The 21880-nt window shown below is 40.5% G+C and overlaps 1 protein-coding gene across 2 annotated transcripts in view; it reads left to right on the top strand.

Annotated features, from left to right (window-relative positions):
• Positions 1 to 21424, top strand: part of Slc35f1 (solute carrier family 35, member F1) — a 388376-nt gene extending 366952 nt beyond the window's left edge. The window contains exons 7-8 of one of the 2 annotated variants that reach the window (NM_001109338.1): positions 1646 to 1800; positions 18026 to 21285. In NM_001109338.1, coding sequence (NP_001102808.1) covers positions 1646 to 1800; positions 18026 to 18250 — 380 coding nt within the window. In that variant the 3' untranslated portion in view covers positions 18251 to 21285. Of the gene's footprint in view, positions 1 to 1645; positions 1801 to 18025 lie in introns of both variants that reach the window. The other variant, XM_039099032.2, reaches the window with a different exon arrangement.
• The last annotated feature ends 456 nt before the right edge of the window (positions 21425 to 21880 follow it).

Here is a 21880-nt window from a genome sequence, read left to right on the forward strand (position 1 = left end):
TTATCTTCAGTGGAATAATTTAAGAGTAGGTCTTGCTCCCTGTCTTCTAATGCCAGATGTTTTAAGGAACACTGAATCAATTCTCAAGTCTTTTACGTATTTCTCATAGGTTATCTAGTATTTGTTATAGATTTTTGTAAATTGGTTAAAAGGAAAATTATACGTGCCATGAAACCCAAGTGTAAGGAAATTGACTATTCTTTATAGAATTAAAACTTCTTGTGGGGACTCTCATGCCTCCTACTACTAGTATTTTAGCAGATATATACCTGTACTGAGATACCCTAGCTTACTGAACTCAGCCAATAGGGGCATCGTCTTGCTCTATGTGAAAGGCATGTCCATCACACTAGAGGGGGCTCTTGCACTATTTGCTTAATGCTCACCATGATTTTTTTTTTTTGTATATCTGATGTAGCTTTCCTTAAACTTAAGATGAAAAACACAGAATAAGCCCCATACCCTTTAGTATCTTTCGTAGAAGCAAAACAAATTCATTTCTGAAGGAATCATTGGTCTTCTGGACATCTAATAGTAACCAAACTCCCTTGAATTCACATGATTCATAGAAAATGAGGTGCCCACCTCAGATACATTCAATCCAAGATCCCGTTAGACAGGTTGCTTATAATGCTCAGAGAGCCAATGAATTGTATCACGTCTTGTATTTTCAAGGCAGAGAAATGAGCTTACTTTTGTGCATATGTACCGCATCAATACCTGGGAAATGATAGAATCTATACTTCTAAAACCCTGCTATACCAATACTGCTAAATCTATACTGCTAAAACCCTACCACCCAAAACTCTGAACTCCTGGTTAGTATTAACAATGGTGTGTCTACAGTCCAGAGTAGCCTAGGAAAGATGACAGAATAACAACACTCAATTTGGGGGAGGTAAACAAAATTCAGTAATTTAAAAGAAGTTAACAGATTTCCTATGCTCAAAGCACTCACACTGCCTTCCCAAAGACACGGTTAAGACTTGGTAGTTCCAGTCCAGGTTGTCTAATTACAACACCTGTGTAGACAAACATTGGGAGCAGTATATGACATATTGTTATTTGTATATTTTAATGTAGGATATAATATAAAATATGTTTTGCAAGTATAAGAAGATAAAAATATTTTGAAATCCATAGGCAGCTATAAGAGATGGCTCAGCAGCTAAGGGAGTTTTGCTGGTCTTGCAGAGGGTTCCATACTGGGAGGCTCACAATGGCTTTCACCACCAGCGCCCCCACCATGGTCTGATACTTCCTATTGTTTGCTCAAGTGTGTGCCTGTGCGCTCTCGCTCTCTCTCTCTCTCTCTCTCTCTCTCTCTCTCACACACACACACACACACACACACACACACACGAGAGAGAGAGAGAGAGAGAGAGAGAGAGAGAGAGAAGTATCCTTTCTCGAAGCAGTATGATGTCAGCTACATGGGAAGAAGCAGAATGTGCATTTTCCAAGTACAAGTTTTAAGTTCTCACTTATATTTTATCTACCAATATTAAACACCACTTGATACAGTGAAAGAAAAAAAGTACCTTTACTGAGTCTTGGGTGATGCGCCCCTTCCCCTTATCCACCAAGTCCAGATGCTGAAGATGCCCTGCAAAGGCCCTGACACTCTCTTCTCCTTGCTCCCCAGGGCTGCTGTATGTTGGCTTTAGTGCCTGCATGTTTGGTCTGTACAGCTTTATGCCAGTCGTCATAAAGAAAACAAGTGCCACCTCGGTCAACCTTTCTCTGCTCACAGCAGATCTGTACAGCCTGTTCTGTGGACTGTTTCTCTTCCACTACAAGGTAAGTCAAATCAGATCTCGCTGTAACAATGGCTGTTTATAGGAATATTGAGTGCTGGTGGGGGTGTTATGAGATTTAGTGTGGGGGAGGGTCATGACTTTATTAGGTGAATGGGAATTCAGTTCTAGGTGGAGAGCCACAATTTGAATATTCACATTTTAACTCAAAATAAAGGCAGCACTTTGTCCTGAGAGACCAGTGACTAGGGACAATTGCCAACAAAAGGTAAGCAACAGCTATGGGGAGATAAGTTCGTTTATAGAGGGGGGCCATTCAAACTAGAAGGAATGCTTTCCAACCTGAGAATAAGAAGTTATATACAATTCCAAAACTACAGCTCCAAAACATATTTTGCCAAAGCTTTTGGTAGATTGTGTTCTCTTTGAGGAAGTGATATAATCCCAGAAGTTCTGGCTTGCAGATGTTCTATAGCAAACATGAATGGAAAAGGCCATTGTGTTTCCTCAAGGAAGATTCTTAACTAAATTACTGTGGTTTCTTAGAAAAAAAGAAAAGACTTGTACCAAGCAGTGGCAGTCAATATATTAGCCCTGGGAGGAAGAAGACGTGATACCTTCAAAGATGGCTGTTTCTTCAAAGGCGAGACTGCACTGGTTACTCTCCTGTGGTCAAAAAACACACTGACAAAAATCAACTTTGGGGAAAAAATGGTTTATTTTAACTCACAGTTCAGAGAAAGAACACAGTCCATTCATGTGAGGAAGGGCTCCCCTGGCATTCAGGAAGTACAATGATCACAATCCATGGCATACAGACAACACGGAGTGAAACAGGAAATGGAGCCAGTCTAGTAAACCCTCAAAGCCCTCCCCTCCTCCCCCGTGCTATACATTCTTCAGCAAGTCAGTTTCTTCACCTCACAGTGGTTCTATAACCTTCCCAAACAGCACCAACCATAGACTCAGTCCTCAAATACATATGCCTGTGGGGGAATTTCTCATTCAAAATACAACAAAGACTCTACATGTGTCATACATAACTAATCGAATATGGTGTGCTAAGGTCCTCTTAACACCACACTTGCTGCCTTCATTAACAATCAGAGTCGGCATAGGAGAAGAGAGCCATTTTGTATTCTTTCAGTAATCCTATGAGATAAGGATCAGTAAGAAATATAACACAGTATAGCCATGTCCAAGCACATGTTGTCCAAAATAGGACATCCAGAAGAAGAAGAGGCAGCAAATGTAGATTGTATGCCCTGCTAGTGAAGGGCCTCAGTGAGCATTACCATACTGGGTGTTGAGGCATATTGGCACAATCTTCAACCACATGGAGCTGGGCTTAGGTTCAGAGGGTAAGCACTTGGAGAAATGATAACCTGAGGTTAGGTACTTGACATAACGAGAGACAAAGCCAAAGTGAATGATCAGAACTCTCGTAGAAAGAGGATGAGCTCCTACTCAGAACAAAGAGAGGGGAACACAGTCCAGGGTGTATGGGGGAATGGGAAACAGATCTAGAAGACTATGCAAGCAAGTAATAGAAATACAGTGGACAAATTCAAATCGTATTTATTTAAAGCATAGAACATTATTATTAATACACATATTTTGTGAAAGGCTTACTTCACTCAAGCTAGTTAACATAGCCATTGACAACTCCCCCCGTTAAGACTCTGCCTTCTTCAGACTTCAAGAAAACATTATCATTAGTTATAGTCACCTTGGTGGGCCTTCATGTTCAGAGTCTACTCATATCATAACTGAAAGTTCGTATTCTTTGCTTAACATCTCCTTAATTTTCTGTGCATTTGTTCTTTGCGTGGGGCCTTTAGCCCAGTGCAGAGTCAAACTGACAGCTAAAGAAATTTCCCAAGGCTGGGTAGTGTGTATTCTTGTAGGTCATTTTGTCTAAATCCTGTAATTTCTACGGCCTGGGCTCACCCAAGTCTTCATATGGGTAAAATCATGTTCCTTTGGTCCCTGGTCCCTGACCATGGTGTTGGGAAAGCCATGTTTCCTCAAAACCCCAATTATTTTCTAGAGCCTTGGAGACACTTGACCATGATCTCACCACTACAGGAGAGTGACCACCTTTTGCTCCTACACTTAAGCGCCCTAGTCTGGTTTACTCTGTAACACGAGCTCAGTTCTTATTAGTTAACCTTGTAAATAAACCTCTAATTATAAATTATATAACAGTTCCACCGGCTTTGAAACCAGAAGAATCTCTTGATCATCTCTTTGGAAGGGATGATAAAGCCACTGTTCTAAGTGTTCTAACCAAGGTCATGTTTTAGATAATACAAACCCATTCCAGCTACCAGCTTCCCTCAATACAGTGTTCTTGAAAGTCTCTTCTCAGCCTTTTGGTCATCCCCAAAAACCTCAAAATCAGAATCTGGGGACATATCTAGGAGGATTTACCTGGATAACTGACTGCCCGTGATTCGTGTGTTCTCTGAATCTGAGCAATTGAAAACAAAATTGAAGCAAAAATGTTAGTGAATTTTAAAAAGGTTAAAAACAGTTACAGTAATAAAGTATTAACATGTATGTTTTATGGAGATACTAGAAAAAGGTACTTTTATATTATATCTCTATTTTAGAAAAATAGGTTTAAGTCTTTGGCCTGTTTTTATTTCTTTCATTTACCAATTATGTATTTATTTATTGCTTGTTTGTTTTGAAGCAAGTCTACACATAGCTGAGGTTGGCTTCAAGTTACTTTGTTGTTGAAGATAAATTTAACCTTCTGATCCTACTGTCTCTACCGCCCACATGCTAAGACTGCATGTGTGTGTTATCATGACCAGTGCTGGGTGGTGAACTCAGGCCTTCCTTCATGCATGCAAGGCAAGAAAACCTTGTCCCAGTGGAGCTCTATCTGCAGACCCTCTTGTACATCTTGTATTAGTTCTCTTCTCATGACTGAATGACAATAGTTCCTGGAATATTCTGGATATCAGACCTTTATCAGATATATGACTTTACAAGTATTTCATTTCTCCCTTTTGGTGGTTGATTTTTTTTCCTTTCTTTCCAATAGCATTTGAATAACAAAAGTTTTTAAAATATACTCTTGATGACATCAAATGTATCCATTTGCAAAGAGGCTCATCTAATTGTGGAAGAAATCAAGTAATCCCACTACTTTGAGCCTTGGAGTCTTTGAAGACTTTCTGCCTATGGGCTTCTTCCCTGAGATTACTAGTAATAGCTTTAAATTGCTTCCTTCTTTCTGCTTTAAAGTAATAGTTGAGAGCCACAACTAACAAAGAGAACATTCAGTTCAGGTGATGATTTTGTAACATTAAAAAGTGGATACAACAAGAAAATCTACAGAGTCAACTAACCTGAGTCCATGGGGTCTCACAGAGACTGGGCCACCAACAAGGACACATGCAGAGACCAGACCTAGACCCCTACACATTTAAAGCAGATATGTAGCTTGGTCTTCATGTGAGTCCCCTAAGAAATGAAGCAGGGGCTGTCTCGGTCTCTGTTCCCAGGCATTGGATTCCCTTCCCTTACCTGGACTGCCTGATGGGGCCTCAGTGGGAGAGGATGTGTCTACTCCTGCAGGGTGGGGTAGTGCCAAGTGGGAGTCCCCCTTCTCTGAGAAGGAGGCAATAGGAGGAGGGATTTGGAAGGACTGGCAGGAGAGGTGGAGGCTGTGATTGGGGAGTAAAATAATAATTATTGGAGAAAAAATGGAGGTACAAGCCAGTAGTTCTCAACTATGGCTTCCTGGGAAGAATTTTCAGAATCCTGGTGTAGTCTCACCGATCCAGGCATACTATGCATCAAAAACCTATCAGTGCCTTCCACTGTTTACCTGTCCTTAAGCCCCAGGTTCGGACTTACTACATGTGGTTACAAGAAAACAATCTAGGGCCAAGTGGAACCAATAAAATGATTACTGCTAAATAGGAGCACTTCGAGAAGGAAATGATTGCACATGGGGAATCAGTCCCAGCAATCAGTTTCCATCACTGCCAGAGTCAGGACATACAGATAAGAGGAGTGTAGAGAGCCTCATGATTCAGTGCTGGGGGATTAGACCAATGACCTCTGAGATCTCATTAGATTTTACTACAGCCTGCAGTTAAGACTTTATCCTCTTAGTTCATCATGATGTGCTTATACCACCTTCTGCTGTGGTTATAAATGGCCATAAGTTGAGAGGAAAGGCAACTTTCTCACAGATGTTGCTTACCCACGCAGAACTAAATGACCAAATGAGGCTCTCCTGCCCAACATTCATTATTCACGTTTTCTTACTTTATATCCTTGGGGGGGGGGGCATTCTTTCTCCGCCCATTATCCCACAGCAGCTTCTCTGTCTTGGTGCTGACTGGACAGTAAAGCCTTTCGTTCTGGAAAGCAAGTGCCTGGATTTTAAATGAGACTATCTGGATGGAATGGGGTTCATGTAATCTCTACATTTACGACTTTGGAAAGTGGCTCTGTGCTTTTCTTCTTTATTTCCCCGACAGCATTATTGAATCCAGAATAGTAAATCTGTAGCAAGTCATGAAAAGGCTAGGAAAAGAGCCTTACTCAGCCCCAGAGGCCCTTAAAACTAGACCCAAGAAGAGATTGACATAGAAACTTTTCACTTTGATAGTCTTGACTTCTCAAGGTCAGCGCTTCATACTACAGACTCTCTGTGTGTTGTGAAAATAAGATACTTTACAAATTGAAAATTACTGCTTTAATAACTTACACAAAACCAATGGCTTACCGAGGGTTTAACATCGTCTAGTTCTGCAAGTCTGCATTTCCTCTCCAGCTTCTAGGGACTTCCCGTGTTTTCCTTGTCTTCTGGCCCCTTCCTTCCCCTTCCAAATCAGGATATAGTATCTTCAAATCTGATCATTAGTTAGTTAGTTAGTTAGTTAGTTGGTTAGTTAGTTAGAGACCTTTGGATAATAATGTATCCATTAACCCAAGACAATCTCCCTGTTGCAAAATCTTTAATTTAATGCCATCTGCAGAGTCCTTTTTGTCATGCTAAATAACATATTCATGGATTTCAGAAATTAGGACACATTGTTGGGGGACACCTTGCTCTGGCTACCACAGGGGAACTATTAATAATCACAGGAGACAAACCTTCCGGTCAGGTTGGCTGAGGCACGATGACGTGGCAGTATACATTCCACCCCTGACACCTTGCACTCCAATGGTAGAATTTCTCAACTGATTCCTTGAAGCTGTTTCCAGTGTCCTGAAAATATGCACTTTTAATAATAAAGTCAGTAATTCACGTGGAGAGAGAAGAGAACGGAGTTAAATGAGTCCTTCAGTAGCCACTGTGTAAAGTACGGATTAGACCAGTTCAACAATAAAATGTGGGAAAGAATCAGAGGAGTTCACATGTAATGTGTGGCTGGCATTTACTCTTTACATTCTTTTGAGTAGATTCTTCTTCCCTCTAGATTTCGAGATAAGATTTGCCATATGTAGTTTTTCAGGAGATTAAATTTGAAGACATTACTGTTCAGCGGTGACCAGAGACCATAGGCTTCTCCCATTAAACGCATAACTCGGGCTCAGTAATCCTTGCCTCGTTCTATTAACTTTTACCATTGGTTTTAAAATTGTATAACTCCATGTGGCTCTTAACAATTCGCTATGAGTTCTTGCTGACTTAGCTCATGTTTGAAAAGCCAAACCTAGGTTCTTGCACATAAAAATGTAGACCTATTATAGTAGTCATTTTTAATGGAATGCCTTGATTTCTTTCTTTCTTAAATATATTTCAGGAATAAACCAGAAACACAAAGCATTTGAAGGTTATTAAAATGAAATTATATGCCATTGCCTACAGAAAATTCTTCAGCAAAATAGTGGCCAAGATTGAATGTGGGGATTACTTTTTTCTGTCTGGTATTTAAATTAGGAAACAACTTCCACGATTCCTTGTAATCAGTTACAGGTCTATTAATATTGCCATAGACCTGCAGAATGTAGAGAAATTAGCATTTAGCGGGATTTCCTAAGAAGATCCTGACTTAAGAGGTTCGATACCATACCCTAGAAATCAATGGAGAAAAATTAACACCATAAGCTCTTCTAGTTCCCCTCAACTACCCCACTTAGGTCAGCAGTCATACGGCTCTCACATAGAACATGAATGAGCCTACTTCAAGAGCGGTACCCTAGAGTTATAAGGTCTGCATAAATCTTAATTTTTGCACTAAACATGTTTACCATCCAAATATTCACTAGTAAACAGACAAAAAATAGCTTTTAAAATGACTTATCCAAGAAAGTGACTTCAACTGTTCTGTATAGTGTGATTAAAGTCCACGTTGTGGAATTTCTTCTGTTTTCATTCAAATTTTTTTTGTCGAATCCTAATATGAGATAACTTATCCTATGGTCACCAAGAGTTATAAAGCAATCAGAAAATTTTCTCAACAACTGCCTATGGTGATACCCGAGGTTAAATCTCTCAAGGTCACAGGCAGAGCTCTGTGACAGTTGGCCCTCCCTCCTGCCACTGGTGTTACAGCCCATGTGCCAACTTCCCATTCTGTTTTACTGTTATGGTAAGAGGTTTGGCATGCAAAATGTAATAACTCTGAACATGACTCATCTTAATGATATATTAGCATGCTTTACACTTGAAACAACTCCATCCCACAAATATTTGTCCTGCTTTGTAGCTCGCCTTCCTATTACAAAGTAGACCAGAGCACTAAAAGTTACAGGAACATGAATGCAGAAGATGAGGTTCCAAACCCCAGAAATTTGAACTGTTCTTAGCATCTGCGTGCCTGCGACAGATAGTTTGCAGTGATGGGACCCTTTCATTAAGAGTGGAATTTTTCATTAGGTATCAGTCAGAGCTGAGCTGTGCAACTCTAGTTGATCCTTGTGGCAGGGAGCAATTTCAGTAATGTGCCTTTACTTTAAAAAGCAGGGCGAGTAGCCATTTCCCATGACAACTGGAACTGGTAAGCATGAGGGCAACTCTTCGCATCGTATTTATAAAAATACCCTTATAGGCATTCCCATTGTATTTGTTTTGTAAAACAAAAACAAAGAGAAAGAAAGACTAGAAAGCAAAAGGATTTTAAGCTCATCATGATCAATGTAAACTAAAAAATATGAGATTTAAAGATTAAAATTTAGTTTTTAATGACTGCCTTGGGTACTTTAAGACCATGTCAGATGAGTACACAATTGAAAAAAAATTATATCCCAGGCCAAAGGCAATGCCCATGGATCATCAAGGTGATAGATTAGGCATTGTAAGCTGCTTTCTCATGCCTGGCTGTCCCCAGCACAGCCTGTTCTTGTGGGATGAGTTAGGGTGAGTGCCATTGGCTTTAAGCATTAGGTTTCACATGCAGCTACTCAGGTGCCCAGGCTTCATTTATCACAACCCATCCTCTAGTGCAAGGATCAAAAATTATGACTTGTGAGCCACACACCTGTTCTTAGGAAGTTCTGCAGAGGCACAGGTCTGGCCTCTTTATACCACCCATGTTTCTTTTTGCAGAGTAGCCATGTTGATTTTATTTGCCAGCTAGGGGCTGGAAAATGCCCCAGTGGTTAAGAGCACTGACTCATTTTCCAGGGGATCCAGATTTAATAATTCACAGCATCCTCATGGCATCCCTTAACTGTCTGTAACCCCAGTCCCAGGGGATTTAATGCTGTCTTCTTGCTTCTGAGGACACTTTATCCATGTGGTGTATCCATACACTCAAAATAATAAAATGAGAAATATTTCGTAGGTATCAGAAGTTTATTGACATGTGAGTTAAGCCTTCAGTAAGTGTCTCTTGTAAGATAGACTGGTGACATATATAGGTGTGCAACTCTAAGTGTCTAAAACCTCCTCCCAAGCCTACTGGTCAGAACTCATCCCCCTAGCCACACGGAAGTTGAGAAATGTAGTCAAGCCATTTATGTAATAGGAAAAGAAAATAGGTTTAGCGAACAAACATCCTTTTTCTACCACATTAAAATTTTCTATTTACCAAATACTGTGAAAGGAATAGAAAAGTTGGGGACAGATTCTAAAGCACTCCCACAATGACAGAGAGAGGCCAAAGTTCCTTCTATGCGAGTCCATTATAAACGCCATACCATATATTTCAAACTCATCACCCCAGAACAAACTGTAAGGGAAAACAGCCAGGTCAGAGGTATTGTAGATGAAATCAAAGAAAAGCTCACATTTAGACTGCATATAGCAGACAATAACAGCTAGTTGTTCCCTGAGAGGACATGGAGGTGTGCTTATCACCAAAGTGCATGGTCTGACTCTACCCCACGTACCGAGAGACCTAAGCTTCACATTGAGCCTGTAAATGGATCCACATAAGTAGCTTCCCAAATGCTGTGGTTAAAGGTGTGTACTGCTACATTTGCCAAAGTATTTTCAAATATGACAATATAATAACAGATGAACCATGACATCTAGACAGAGATCTAGTAAAGATTACCATTTCAAAGCAGTAGTGAGAAGCAATAATTGAGGAGATCTATGATAGGAACACATCACCTTTATACTAGTGAAAATCTCAAATATTGCTAAGAATACTGTAACTAACATGTGGCTTACATTACTGTTTATGTAAATGCTGAATGTTAGTTTGATGGCAGTGACAATAAGGGTCAAGTCTCCCATCCAGGTCACAGACCTCTCTGCATTGAAGCACAGATCTCTGGGGAAGAGTGTCTGGTATGTTACTGGACATAGTGACAGGTGACCGTAAGCCCAGTACTTCAGAAGCAGAAGGAAGTTCTGAGCTTGAGATTAGATAAGCAACGTGAGGAGATTCTGTTTAAAGCACACAAAGAACTTTGTGATTTGTTGCTGTTATAATAGCCTTGACCAGAAGTTATTTCCCTTAGTAGAAATAGAAAAAAAATGAACTGTTTCACTTCCTAAGAATAATTGTGAGGAGTCAATGAAGTGGTACAATCCTTCAGCATCGGGATCCAATTATTTCCCCTGCAAAATGTGTTATTAATAGGGACTCTAAAAAGTAAAAAAAAAAATTGCAGAAGCTGTTACAGAGTTCCTTGTGTTCTAACCATACCCGCCTCTTTTCAAAGCTATTGGACATTATTTTCATCCCATTTTGGGATACATTGAGTGTCTGCCCTGTGCTTGCTTTCTTCGTGGCATCTAAGGCATGTTGCTTTGTAATAAGGATAGAGAGAGATGTCTTGAACTTAATCATTTATGAGTTTCCTTTTATGTAAAGGAATGAAGGAGAACCAGTGTGAAGCAGCCACCCTGAGCTAAGATGGGAGGGAGGAAGCATTAAAGTTGTATCTTACACCAAATAATGAACTGTTAAGGAAGCCAGACCATGCAGAGACAGGGAAAGCATTCTAAACTGACTTCATACTGATAGTGCAGCCCATGAGCTATGATATCAAGCAATAATCACATGCACACATTAAAAAGAGAGACCATTATCCACATAGGCTAATTCTGCAGTAAAGGTCCTTTTTTACACACATTGTCATTCCCGTATCTATCAGAGACAGACAGACACACAGACACACAGACAGACACACAGAGACACAGAGACATAGAGACACAGAGACAGACAAGACAGAAAGAAAAAGAAACAAATGGTTATGTATATATTGCTCATAGATGTCAAATTTAGAAGATACCTATAGATCCTAAGAGAAAAATGTTTAATACTACTAGTAGTAGAACATATAATTCCACTTGAATTTTAGTCTTAAGAAATTAAGTAATTCTATTTTCATAATAGTTCCAAAGCTTAATTTAAAAGGCAACGATTCTGCCAGCGTTATTCAATATCTCACATTATTACAGTACTCCAGAGATTTCAAAGATTTTACAGTGCTATGCGATTCAATAATTATGGCCCTGTAAGATTTTATTGACATGATCCAAGCTTCTGCACCCAGAACTGACACCCAGAGCCTATACATGACTATATTTGTTCCTTGACAGCTTCATGCCAAAAATTTTCTTTCCTCATAAATTACTCATCCATTTATTTCATTCTCCTGTCCTACCTGCTACTCTCAGACACAGGAAAGCAGGGGAAGACAGAATCCCGGTGCAGCTGAAGGAAGAAGGCGATGTGTCAGTTTGTCAAGAGCTCTGCTCCTCCAGCCATCATCATGATATCTCTCAGTCCTAGCTCATTTCTATGAGTTGATGAAGAATGGCTTCCGTATTTATCAATAATTCATACAGATGTTAAATGAAAGCTGAGTCCTCTCATTCTTTGGTAGCCGTGTGTATTGTGCCTACAAACTTGAGCACAGAGAATGAAGAGGAATTGACTGTAATACAGTCGACTAAGCAGTTAGAGGCCAAGTAGATAAGGGAGAACAAACTTTAGCCAAGGGTCTCCAGGCACCACGTCATCTGTCACTGCTAAACCTTCCAGTATGCGGCCTTGCCACAGCATCAGGGCATTTATGGTTATCCATTCTCCTTTGGTGGACTTGAGGCAGTACACAAAAAATAGTTTAGAAATAGCTGACTGCAGTTTTGTCTACTAAGATCTGCATGCCTAATTTAGCAGCCTTTGTTGTTCTCTGACTGCCATTTTCCTGGAACATTTTCAGGCTAGAGGAAGGCTCTAAAGTAAATAATGCAAAATCTTTATAGAATGAATATAGGTGGGAATTATGTTTAATAGTTGAGTGGATGACTAATTACCGACCCTCTTCATTTCATAGTCACTGAAATAGACAACCACAAATGGGGTGGCTTCAAACAACAGAAACTCAACTCTCTCACGGTTTGGATGCCAGGGGTCTAAACTGACCAAAGATTAGGTTCAAGGGAGCTGTGTACTCTCCTAGGGCTCTGGGTGATAATCTGTTCCCGTCTAGCTTCTGCGGCTGTATTGTTCATCAGCGGGTCATCATCTTTAACCTTCATATGCCTCATTCCAGAATGGGTTGAGTCACTGGAGTCCTGCATAGATGGGGTTATTATAGTGTTTCATTGACTTTAATCACAGGATTAAAGTGCTCTCCATGGTGACCTATATCCCAGAAAAATTCCTCCTTGCCTCTGGGTTTAGGTTTCTCAGCAATCAGGATTAATCTCTGAGCCAGCCCAACTCCCTTCCTTTCCTGTTGATTCAAAAGTAGGAGTACAAGGTGGCCATGTGACAATCTCAATTTCCAGTTCAGTGTGACCATTGTTCTATTCCCTGAGGAGAGCTTGCTTCTCCTGAAACTAAGACTTCTGCCAGTGGATCAGTAGGTCAAGTAATGAGTAGCGGCACTTCTGTGTCGATCCCTTGATTCCACTGAAATGGGACAGGTGATCTTTGGGACGTGTGGCCTGTCACACATATCTACAAACAAAATAGACTTTGAAGGTTTGCACAGATGGTCTCCTTCTAAATTACTCCAGCCCTGAGTGCATCATTGTACTGAGGGAAAGAGATGTGTTGTGCTGCACGAACTCCAGTGATGTGAGGGCAACTGCTCAATGTATCTCCCACACAAATGTTATCCTGTCTTGACTGGGGGATGGGATAATAACAAGGGTTCATGGGAAAGCTACATAAATGAGCCTCTGAGCAGCCTTGGTTTAAGGTAAGAGTGTAATTAAATACTCCCTCAGAGTAAGCCCCTAAACTATTATAGTCTTTTTATTGGACTCTTGGAAATGGGAATCTACATGAACAAGGCTCTCTATCAATTCATCAAGCCAAGTGGAAATGTCTGTTTGTCATATAAAAGATAATGGCAGAAATCCATTTTTAGTTCTCTGTTGCTGCACTCATGTGTGAAATTACCCACAGGGGAGGACATTTGCCTGTAAAGTAACTTTATTGGGATTGGCTTTACCAACTAAATCAAATGAATTGGTCTTGCAAACCAAACTGAAGGCCTCATAAACCAAACAGGAACTATGGTGAAGACAAAAGGCTTGTCAGGGATGATAATGTTAGGTATCCAGAGAGGATGAGAACCTCAAGGCCACTTCACTCCTTTCAAATGACTAAGGATTCCTAGAGAGTAAATCATTTTATGAATAGCAAATCTTAATATCACCTTGGTTTTTCAATTTGGATAGACAGTCCATTTGGTATTCTAACTAAGCCCCTTTCCTTTCTGCCCTGATTATATTAGAATGGAGTTCGGGTTTGAATTACCCAATAAAAGAATAGTTGGAGGGCATTAGGAGGAAGTATTTGTACTCTCTAGAAACATCTGATCCTGGTGAACTTCAGGAGATAGTGAGGAGTGTCGAACGTTTGGTATCTTTCAAGGTGTTTGTAGAAGAAAGGAGTATTGCGATATCTAACTAGCATGAGTTAGATCTTTTGCTTTTCTAACAAAAAGTAAGACCAAAGAAAGAGAGACGAAAAGGTGAGACACAACAGGATAAACTTGGGGGTTGGAAAGTGTGTGGAAAATGCTTGTCTATCAACTGTCATCTATTCCAGTTAGTAAGCCCAAAGTCAAACGTTCATATTTTAATAAGACTAATAATAACGAATTTTTTCAGTTTAATGCAGTAGCACAATTAGGCAGTCCCACACCAATATGTTTGTGTTTATAATTCTCTGGAACAAGGCCTATTTGGTTTCCTTGGCTCAAATAACTGTTGGCACAGACCAGTGGTAACAAACCAGATCCAGGCAGAGCCTCTCATCAGAGGATCCACAGTTCCTTTTTCTCAGTGGAGGCCAGCTTCTCCCTGAGATGCACCTTGGCTAAAGTGTATGAAGCTCTCACCTCACTCAGTCCCAGGAAGAGTCCTGTTCTCCGGGATGCTTATAGGACGGAAAGTACATACAATTCTGCGATTAGTAAGTTAGGTACACTAGACCACACAGAAGTTTTGTTTGCCTGATTGGCTTTTGAAACAAATATTCTGTAAATGTGACATCCAGAACAGTGGATTATCCTGTTAAGTACCTCATCAGAATTCTCATTTTTTTAAGAAAACTAAAAAATGACAGGAGAAAATAAAACATCTTGCCTTTTGAAAAATAAGTCAAATGTTTCTGTCACCATGTATGATATCCAGTATTTATTGTGATTAATACCATTGTTTGCCAGACTATTCCTTTTTGGGAGAAATGAAAACTCTATCTACTGTGTATTAATAAAACCTCTTGAGTAACTTCCAAGATGATCCTGTTGTATGGAGTTACATGCTATTCATCTTTTGAGAAAAAAATAGAGTGAATTCTATATAAATAAAGTAGAAATGAATTGGAAATACACTAAGTGCTGTCATACTGAAGCTATTCCCAAGAAAATACCCAGTTGTAGATTTATTCCACAATCGTATAAATGATAGGCTATAACAGTGGCAATGAACCTAATATGAATTGCATGTCCGTGGCAAGGTGGCTGTTCCAAGTACTCCACATGTTTTATCTAATTTGATCTTTAGAGGGATTGTGCACAGTACAGGCATTCGTTGATGTGGAAACTTGGACCTGGAAGGTACAAAAAGTTTACCAAGAATCACATCTAGGAAGTTAGAGCTAAGACTTGACTCTAGTTTGACGGTTAGAAGGCAGTGATAACTGCACAGTGCCTTTGTTGGCCTCCAGCAAGAGCAGTGAAGTACCTAAGGCCACAGAATGGTCTTTGCTTGAAACAAAAGCCTACAAGCAGAGTAGCAAGAGTCATTCATAAAACATTGAAAACAATGATGATGTTAGGAGTGAAGCCATGACGTGTGTGCTAAGGGCCAGGTAAAGGATGTGGATTTCAGGAGGTGACTCCGGAGATGAACCAGCTTCCTGGGATCGTGAAAAACAGCGCTGGGATGCTCATCTTCTTTCCCTGATTTTTTAAAATTGTGACTCAGAGAAGAAAGGCACATTTATTTTCATTAAGGAACACCTAATTAATTATTTCAACTTAATTAAGTGGGTCTGCTCCAAGTTGAGTTTAGTATATAAATGCACATTCAGAAGTGTTGTCATCTGGCCAGAATGTAAAAAAATGGGGTTGGGGAACAGAGAGGAGAGTGCTGTAGGAAGAAAATCAAAAAACAGCCTTTAGTCTTAGCTACCTTGGTCCTGCAGACAAAAAAAAAAAAAAAAAAAAGATGTCGAGAAGGTACATGTAGCGAGACGTTTAGCCACAAGGGCATTGTTTTTTTCTGTGTCATTTCTAAAATTGCCTTTCCCTCGGCTGAACCAACTCATTTACAGTCACAGTGTAATTTACCTTCAAGCTCTCTGGATCGCTTTCCTGTCTTCTGCTTTTCCAGTGCATCTTTCTCTGTTTACCACCTGCTGCTTTTACAAGAGTGGTTCTCAACCTTCCTAATGCTGCGATCCTCATGTCCTGGTGAACACCAACCATAAAACTACTTTTGTTGCTACCTCATAACTGTAATTTTGCTACTGTTGTGAATCACAATGTAAATATCTGATAGGCAGGATATGTGGTTGACCCCCTGTGAAAGGGTCTTCAAGTACCAAGTGGGTTACAAACCACAGGTTGAAAATAGCTGTTCTAAAGGATGAGCTAAGATACTGTGATAAGATACCACGGTCAAGGCAACATATAGGAGAAAGCATTTATTTGAGACTTACAGTTTTAGAGAGAGAGTCCATGATCATCGTGGTGGGAAGGATGGGAGCAGGCAGGCAGACATGGCCCTGGAGCAGTAGCTGGGAACTCTCACATCTTCAGACCACTCTGAAGCAAACAGAGCTGAGATTGTGGCGAGCTTTCGAAGCCTCAAAGCCTGGCCCCCGGACATACTTCCTCCAAGAAGGCCACACCTCCTAATCCTTCACAAATTGGGATCCAGGTATTCAAATATATGGGGGGGGGGCATTCTCACTCAAACTGCCACAGTGGCCAAGACTGGGTGGAGTTGGAGCCATCTGGAACTGTGTTTGTCCACTCATCCTCTTTGCTCCCAAACTAATGACTCTGAGACTTCTTAAACATGAATAAATTCCTAGGCTAATCCCTTGGCTTGTTCCCCAACTACCTCATAACTCCAGTTGCCCATTTATTCTATTCTAACTCATGGCATGTAGCTGGTTACCTGGTCCTCAGTTTCATGTGAGCATCTCCATCATCGTTGGGGTCCAATCTCCTTTCCTACATCCATCTCTATTCCAGAATCCTCTCTCTTCCTGCCAGAACTCCCACCTCCTATTTCCTCATTGACTATAGGCATTTTTATTGACAAGTGAAGCTTCCACACAGTGAACAACAGATTCTCTCTACAACTGGACCGATAGCAATGAAGTAAAATGAGGTTTGGTGTGTCCTAATTGTATTGTATTGTTTTGATCTGTGTGTACTTCTGTTTCTCCACGGCCTATCAAGTCCTTGATGGTAAGAGCTAGGTTTATTTTTACAGTTCTAGTTCTTCGATATGTAGCTGCATGTCTTAGACACAGAAGACATTGTTTGAAACCACGAAGGGGTGAATGAGTAAAACAAGAAAATTGGCAATTATTGCCTTCTAACCTTATTCTCCTCTGATAAACTACCCAACATATCTCCCGAAGAAAGTCCAAGATCATGACTTTGCAAAAGCCTTCTTGACGTTATAAACCTATATCAACCCCTCTTCCAGCACACATAGCAAAGCAACAAAACAAACAACAACAGAAGGAAAACCCCTCTGAACTGTCAATCAAATGGCTTAGGAAGAATAACACAGTGCATTCGATCCTGATTGGTTTGCTTTTTGATGACTAGGGGAGACAGGCTGTATTTTGCTGATTCTCCCTGCCCAAGGATAATCTTAGCTTGCAGAAATAGTCACTGAGGTCAATAATAGTCCTTACTGGGGAGACAAATCATGTCTGCATCGAATTAATGTGAAGCAGGGTGCCCTGCCGCTGCTGTCAGTGAAGCGTCTTTGCCGGTAGCTTCCTTACGGTCCTCAGTGAAATATCTGTATTTCTTTTAGGTTTAATGAGGCCACAGGCAACCAACTTTACCGAGTGATGTTGGAGATTTTTTTTTTGCTTTGAATTTGATGTATTCTAAGTTGTGCTTAACTAGCCTTCCCAAGTAATTCAGGTACTCAGATGGGTACTTTAGGAAAAAATAGCTAAATGTTCCTCTCATTAGCCACGAGACCTAGAAAAAACAAAGACAAAGAAAATCAATAAGGCAAAGCCAGTTTAGGAGAACATTCACTTTCCATCAAGAAAATCAGCTACCTTATCAAGTTGCGTGTTCCTCCGCTAGGCAGCGTCTCCGACCCTGGATATCATTAGCCTGTCGGTGGCTACACTTTGCTACTAAATCACCTTGCTGTTGTGTTTCAGTTTTCAGGTCTTTACCTCCTGTCTTTCTTCACCATCCTCATCGGGCTGGTGCTGTATTCCTCCACCTCCACGTACATAGCCCAGGATCCCCGAGTGTACAAGCAGTTCCGTAACCCTTCAGGACCTGTCTCGGACTTACCCAGCACGGCTCAGGTAGAGCCTTCAGTCACCTACACCAGCCTGGGCCAGGAAACAGAAGAAGAGCCTCATGTTCGTGTTGCCTAGGGAGAGACCTGCCCTGCCCACTGAGGACAACTCAGAGGCTGTGGGTTTGCTCATCATCTCTGTCTTGTACATAGAGAAAGGTATTTAGGAGGTACAGTTTCACAGGTGGACTGCAAGGTAGCTGATGCTCCTTTAAAGGAAGAAGCTGGAGACCACTGGAGACACAGGTTCAATCCACCTGACCCAGAGAGAGGCTTTGGTAGTGTGTATCCCGATCCAGCCCCCATCCCTCCATTGATTACTGTGAAAAATTTTGAATCAAAACCAAGTATCGTTGTTACTATGATCTTTATTATCAATTGTTACTGTTATTACACCGACTTTCAGGAGGTTTTTTTTATTCTTGATGGGAATTATTGCCAGACCCTCACCTGCTTAACATAAATCCCACTTTTCTATGGCAAGTCACTTTTTAAGAATCACACTTTTTGTTTGTTTGTTTGTTTGTTTGTTCGCTTTGCACAGATAGATGAGTGATGCATGCCACAGAAGCTTGCCCATCCTGGTGACCTTGTGACAAATGGTTTCCTCTGTCACCTGTTGGATTTCCTGTTCAATGGGGGATTTTGTGCTGTGACCCTTGTGGGGAGGGGAAACTGACCATATAATTCTCTATTCTAGGAATAGATATAAAAGCAAACATTTTAACCAGTTTATATTTCATTTTCTGCTTATTCCAGGCCACTGGCTTTCTGTTGGCCCAAGAGATTCATCTAATCAAGCCCTGTGACTACATAATAGGGACTGTCCCTTTTTTGTGGCTTAAAGAAACCTAGAAATGTGGATTATGTTTAGGGTTCTACATTTTTAATTTCCTTTTCTGTCTTTCCCTATATTGCTCTCCTCAAAAATTAGTTTTTATTTTCATTTTTTTTCTTAATGATGTCATGGAAATTAATCAAGGCACTGGAAAAGCCATGGCCTCCACCCTCTTAGTATAGTACCTAAAGTACCTTTCTGGAAGTATGCCAACATGGACATTATCTTCATTGTGGAGTCTCACTGTTCGTGACACCTCTTGGAGTCAAGGTACTAGTCTGGAGAAATATCTGTTAGTAGCTTATGCTCTGGTCACTTAGTCATTGAAGGCATCACCATAGAAAAGTCTGGCAATTTGGTCATACCCAATACTCACCTAATGGCAGAATATAAGGAAAAGCAGCTCTACTCACAAAGAATGCTACAGTATTCCTATAAAGCTTGATACATCACTAGTTTAGTCAGTTCCGTTGTCTTCAAGAATGTCTCTCCAACACACCTCCTGCTCCAAACACAGAAAATTAAACACCACGGACCTTTAGAATGTAGAAAAAATGTCATGTGTCAGAGGGGACGTTCTCTGTAACTTGGCTGGCTTCAATACCATTCAAATGGATCCTTGATAGAGTTGCAGGGTTTGTATAAATGTTTATGGAATCTGAGCCAATTGAAGTCAACCTATTTTAAGCAAACAAGCAAAACAAAACACTTGTGGGGGGCACGGTGTCTCATAAAGTAAGACCAGATTGTAATGGGACCTCAACAAGTCCTAAACATGGCAGGCAGAAGCTCTCAGGCTCTCTACCAGCAGGCCCTTGGCCTCTTTGTTCTGTCTTCTTCTGTGAGGAGTCACATGATCTACTTTGATAAGTCTCATGAGAACAACACATACACAAAATAAGTAATGTGCTTGAACGCTGTCACTCAGCTTTAACTTTTCCCCCATTGGAAAATATAACTTTCCCCTCTAAATTATTTAGTCCTAACCTAGGAGATAGAAAATAAAACTGTTCCCTGGTATGCAGGTTTCACATTCAGCCCCTTTGGAAATAGGTTTTCTTTATTGGGATGGGGTGGGCATGGGAGAGAAAGGTTTATGCTAAAGTTACACATTATGTCATAATAACCTTGCCAACATCTGCTCTCTGCTACCTTTTAAGCCAATTAAATACCTTTCTCTGAGTATTTTGTCCATTCAGATCTGAAGACCTTTAATGACTGTGGTTTTATTTTTGTTTACATTCCTTTGGTTTGCATAATTTACTTGATTTGTTGCATTTTTAGTATTTATTTTAAGCCAAATGTCTTTGTCTTTTGGATTCATTTTTATGACACTAATTTGTAGACACTCTGTAAACTCTAATGAGAAACAAGCGGCTGAAATCATTTCCAAGTCCATTCAGTAGACTGGGAATAGTTTTAAAGTTAACATTTTGAAAAGGTTTGCAATTAATCGATGGCTGACAGTGGCCATCTGGACCATTTTATAGGATGTTTTAATTGACTCCATTGTATGGAAACCAAGTGTGAATATCAGGATGAACTCACTGTATTCTGTTTGTTATCTGATGTCTTTGTGATCAGACATTAGTGTACCTGTGTTGGTTTGTCTCCATTCATAAAGCTGGTAACATGGGCTCATCCAAGACTAGGAGTTTAGGATTGACCCTTAAGGGAAAAAAGACAAAACGTTGCAAAGAACAATGTTTTCAGCCTGAAAGCATTGGTGGTTTGAGAATGGGGCGGGAAGTGGGAATAGGTTAATATTAACTGTAACAGTTTAGGTTCTGAGATTTGTAACTTCAGTAGTCACCAGCAAGAATTTTGGCATTTTAATCTACCACTCTTCTCTCCTCGATCAGTGAGAACGGTCCTCTGTATGAAGTTGATAAGAAGCAAATAATAGCTCTCTTAAACGCTACCAGAGATGAGTGGTTCACTTTCTCAATGGAGACTTGCACTGAGGATGGAGCTTGCTCTGGTTAGACCTCCTCACAGCTTTGAACACGTATCCGGGTAGACCAAGAAATGGACAACTTCACGCCACTGTGTCCCATGAAAATATTTCAATGTTTAGTTTAGGTATTGCTAACTTGTGCTATTAACCTTCTGACAAGCTTGTAGTATCGTTTGTTTGGCATTTATTTTTGATTTGTAACCATTTAGTAGTCCCCAGCTAGCGATCAGCACGGATTTTACCCCATGGGTAGAAGTTTATCTGCACACCACATAACAAAGCACCTGACACCGCAATGGAACCAAATTTTCCAAAAAGAAAAGAAAAGAACTTTACATTGGGAATCTGAACAAGCGATCTACCTTTTCTATTTGCATGTCCCCCCCCCCATGGACTGGCTGTGGCAATGTAACACCTGTATGATGTTTTCAAATAAAAGTAAATGCTTTACGAAAGCACCACACGGCTGGCTGTCTCTGTGTTTGTCTGCACTGTAGCAGCCATGATCCCAGCTCCCTTGAGATGCTGGAAATAGCAAAAACAGCAGAGAAACAAGCACAAGTCTGAAACAAGAAGGAAAATAGTTACAAATTGGGAACAGAGGAGTCTCTGAACTGTAGTTTCAAAAAGTCAAATTAGACACATTGGTCATTGAATTTAGGATACTAAAGAAGGCTGTGGGGGGTACAACTTTCAAGTCCACAAGGACAACTTATGTGGGATAGTAGAAAGCTACTCCTAAGAAATGGCCTCTTATGAAGAAGAAAATACTGAGTCCTTGAGCGTTCTTCCAGACTAGGACATCTATGAGTCTAAGTATCCAGGCTCCTGCTCATAACTTACAGAGAACCTAACACTTACCTCTCCCCAGGTAACTGCTTTCAACCTACCCATGAAGAATCCAGAGTAGACAG

The sequence above is a fragment of the Rattus norvegicus genome, chromosome 20 (assembly GCF_036323735.1).
Source record: "Rattus norvegicus strain BN/NHsdMcwi chromosome 20, GRCr8, whole genome shotgun sequence".
NCBI lineage: Eukaryota > Metazoa > Chordata > Mammalia > Rodentia > Muridae > Rattus > Rattus norvegicus.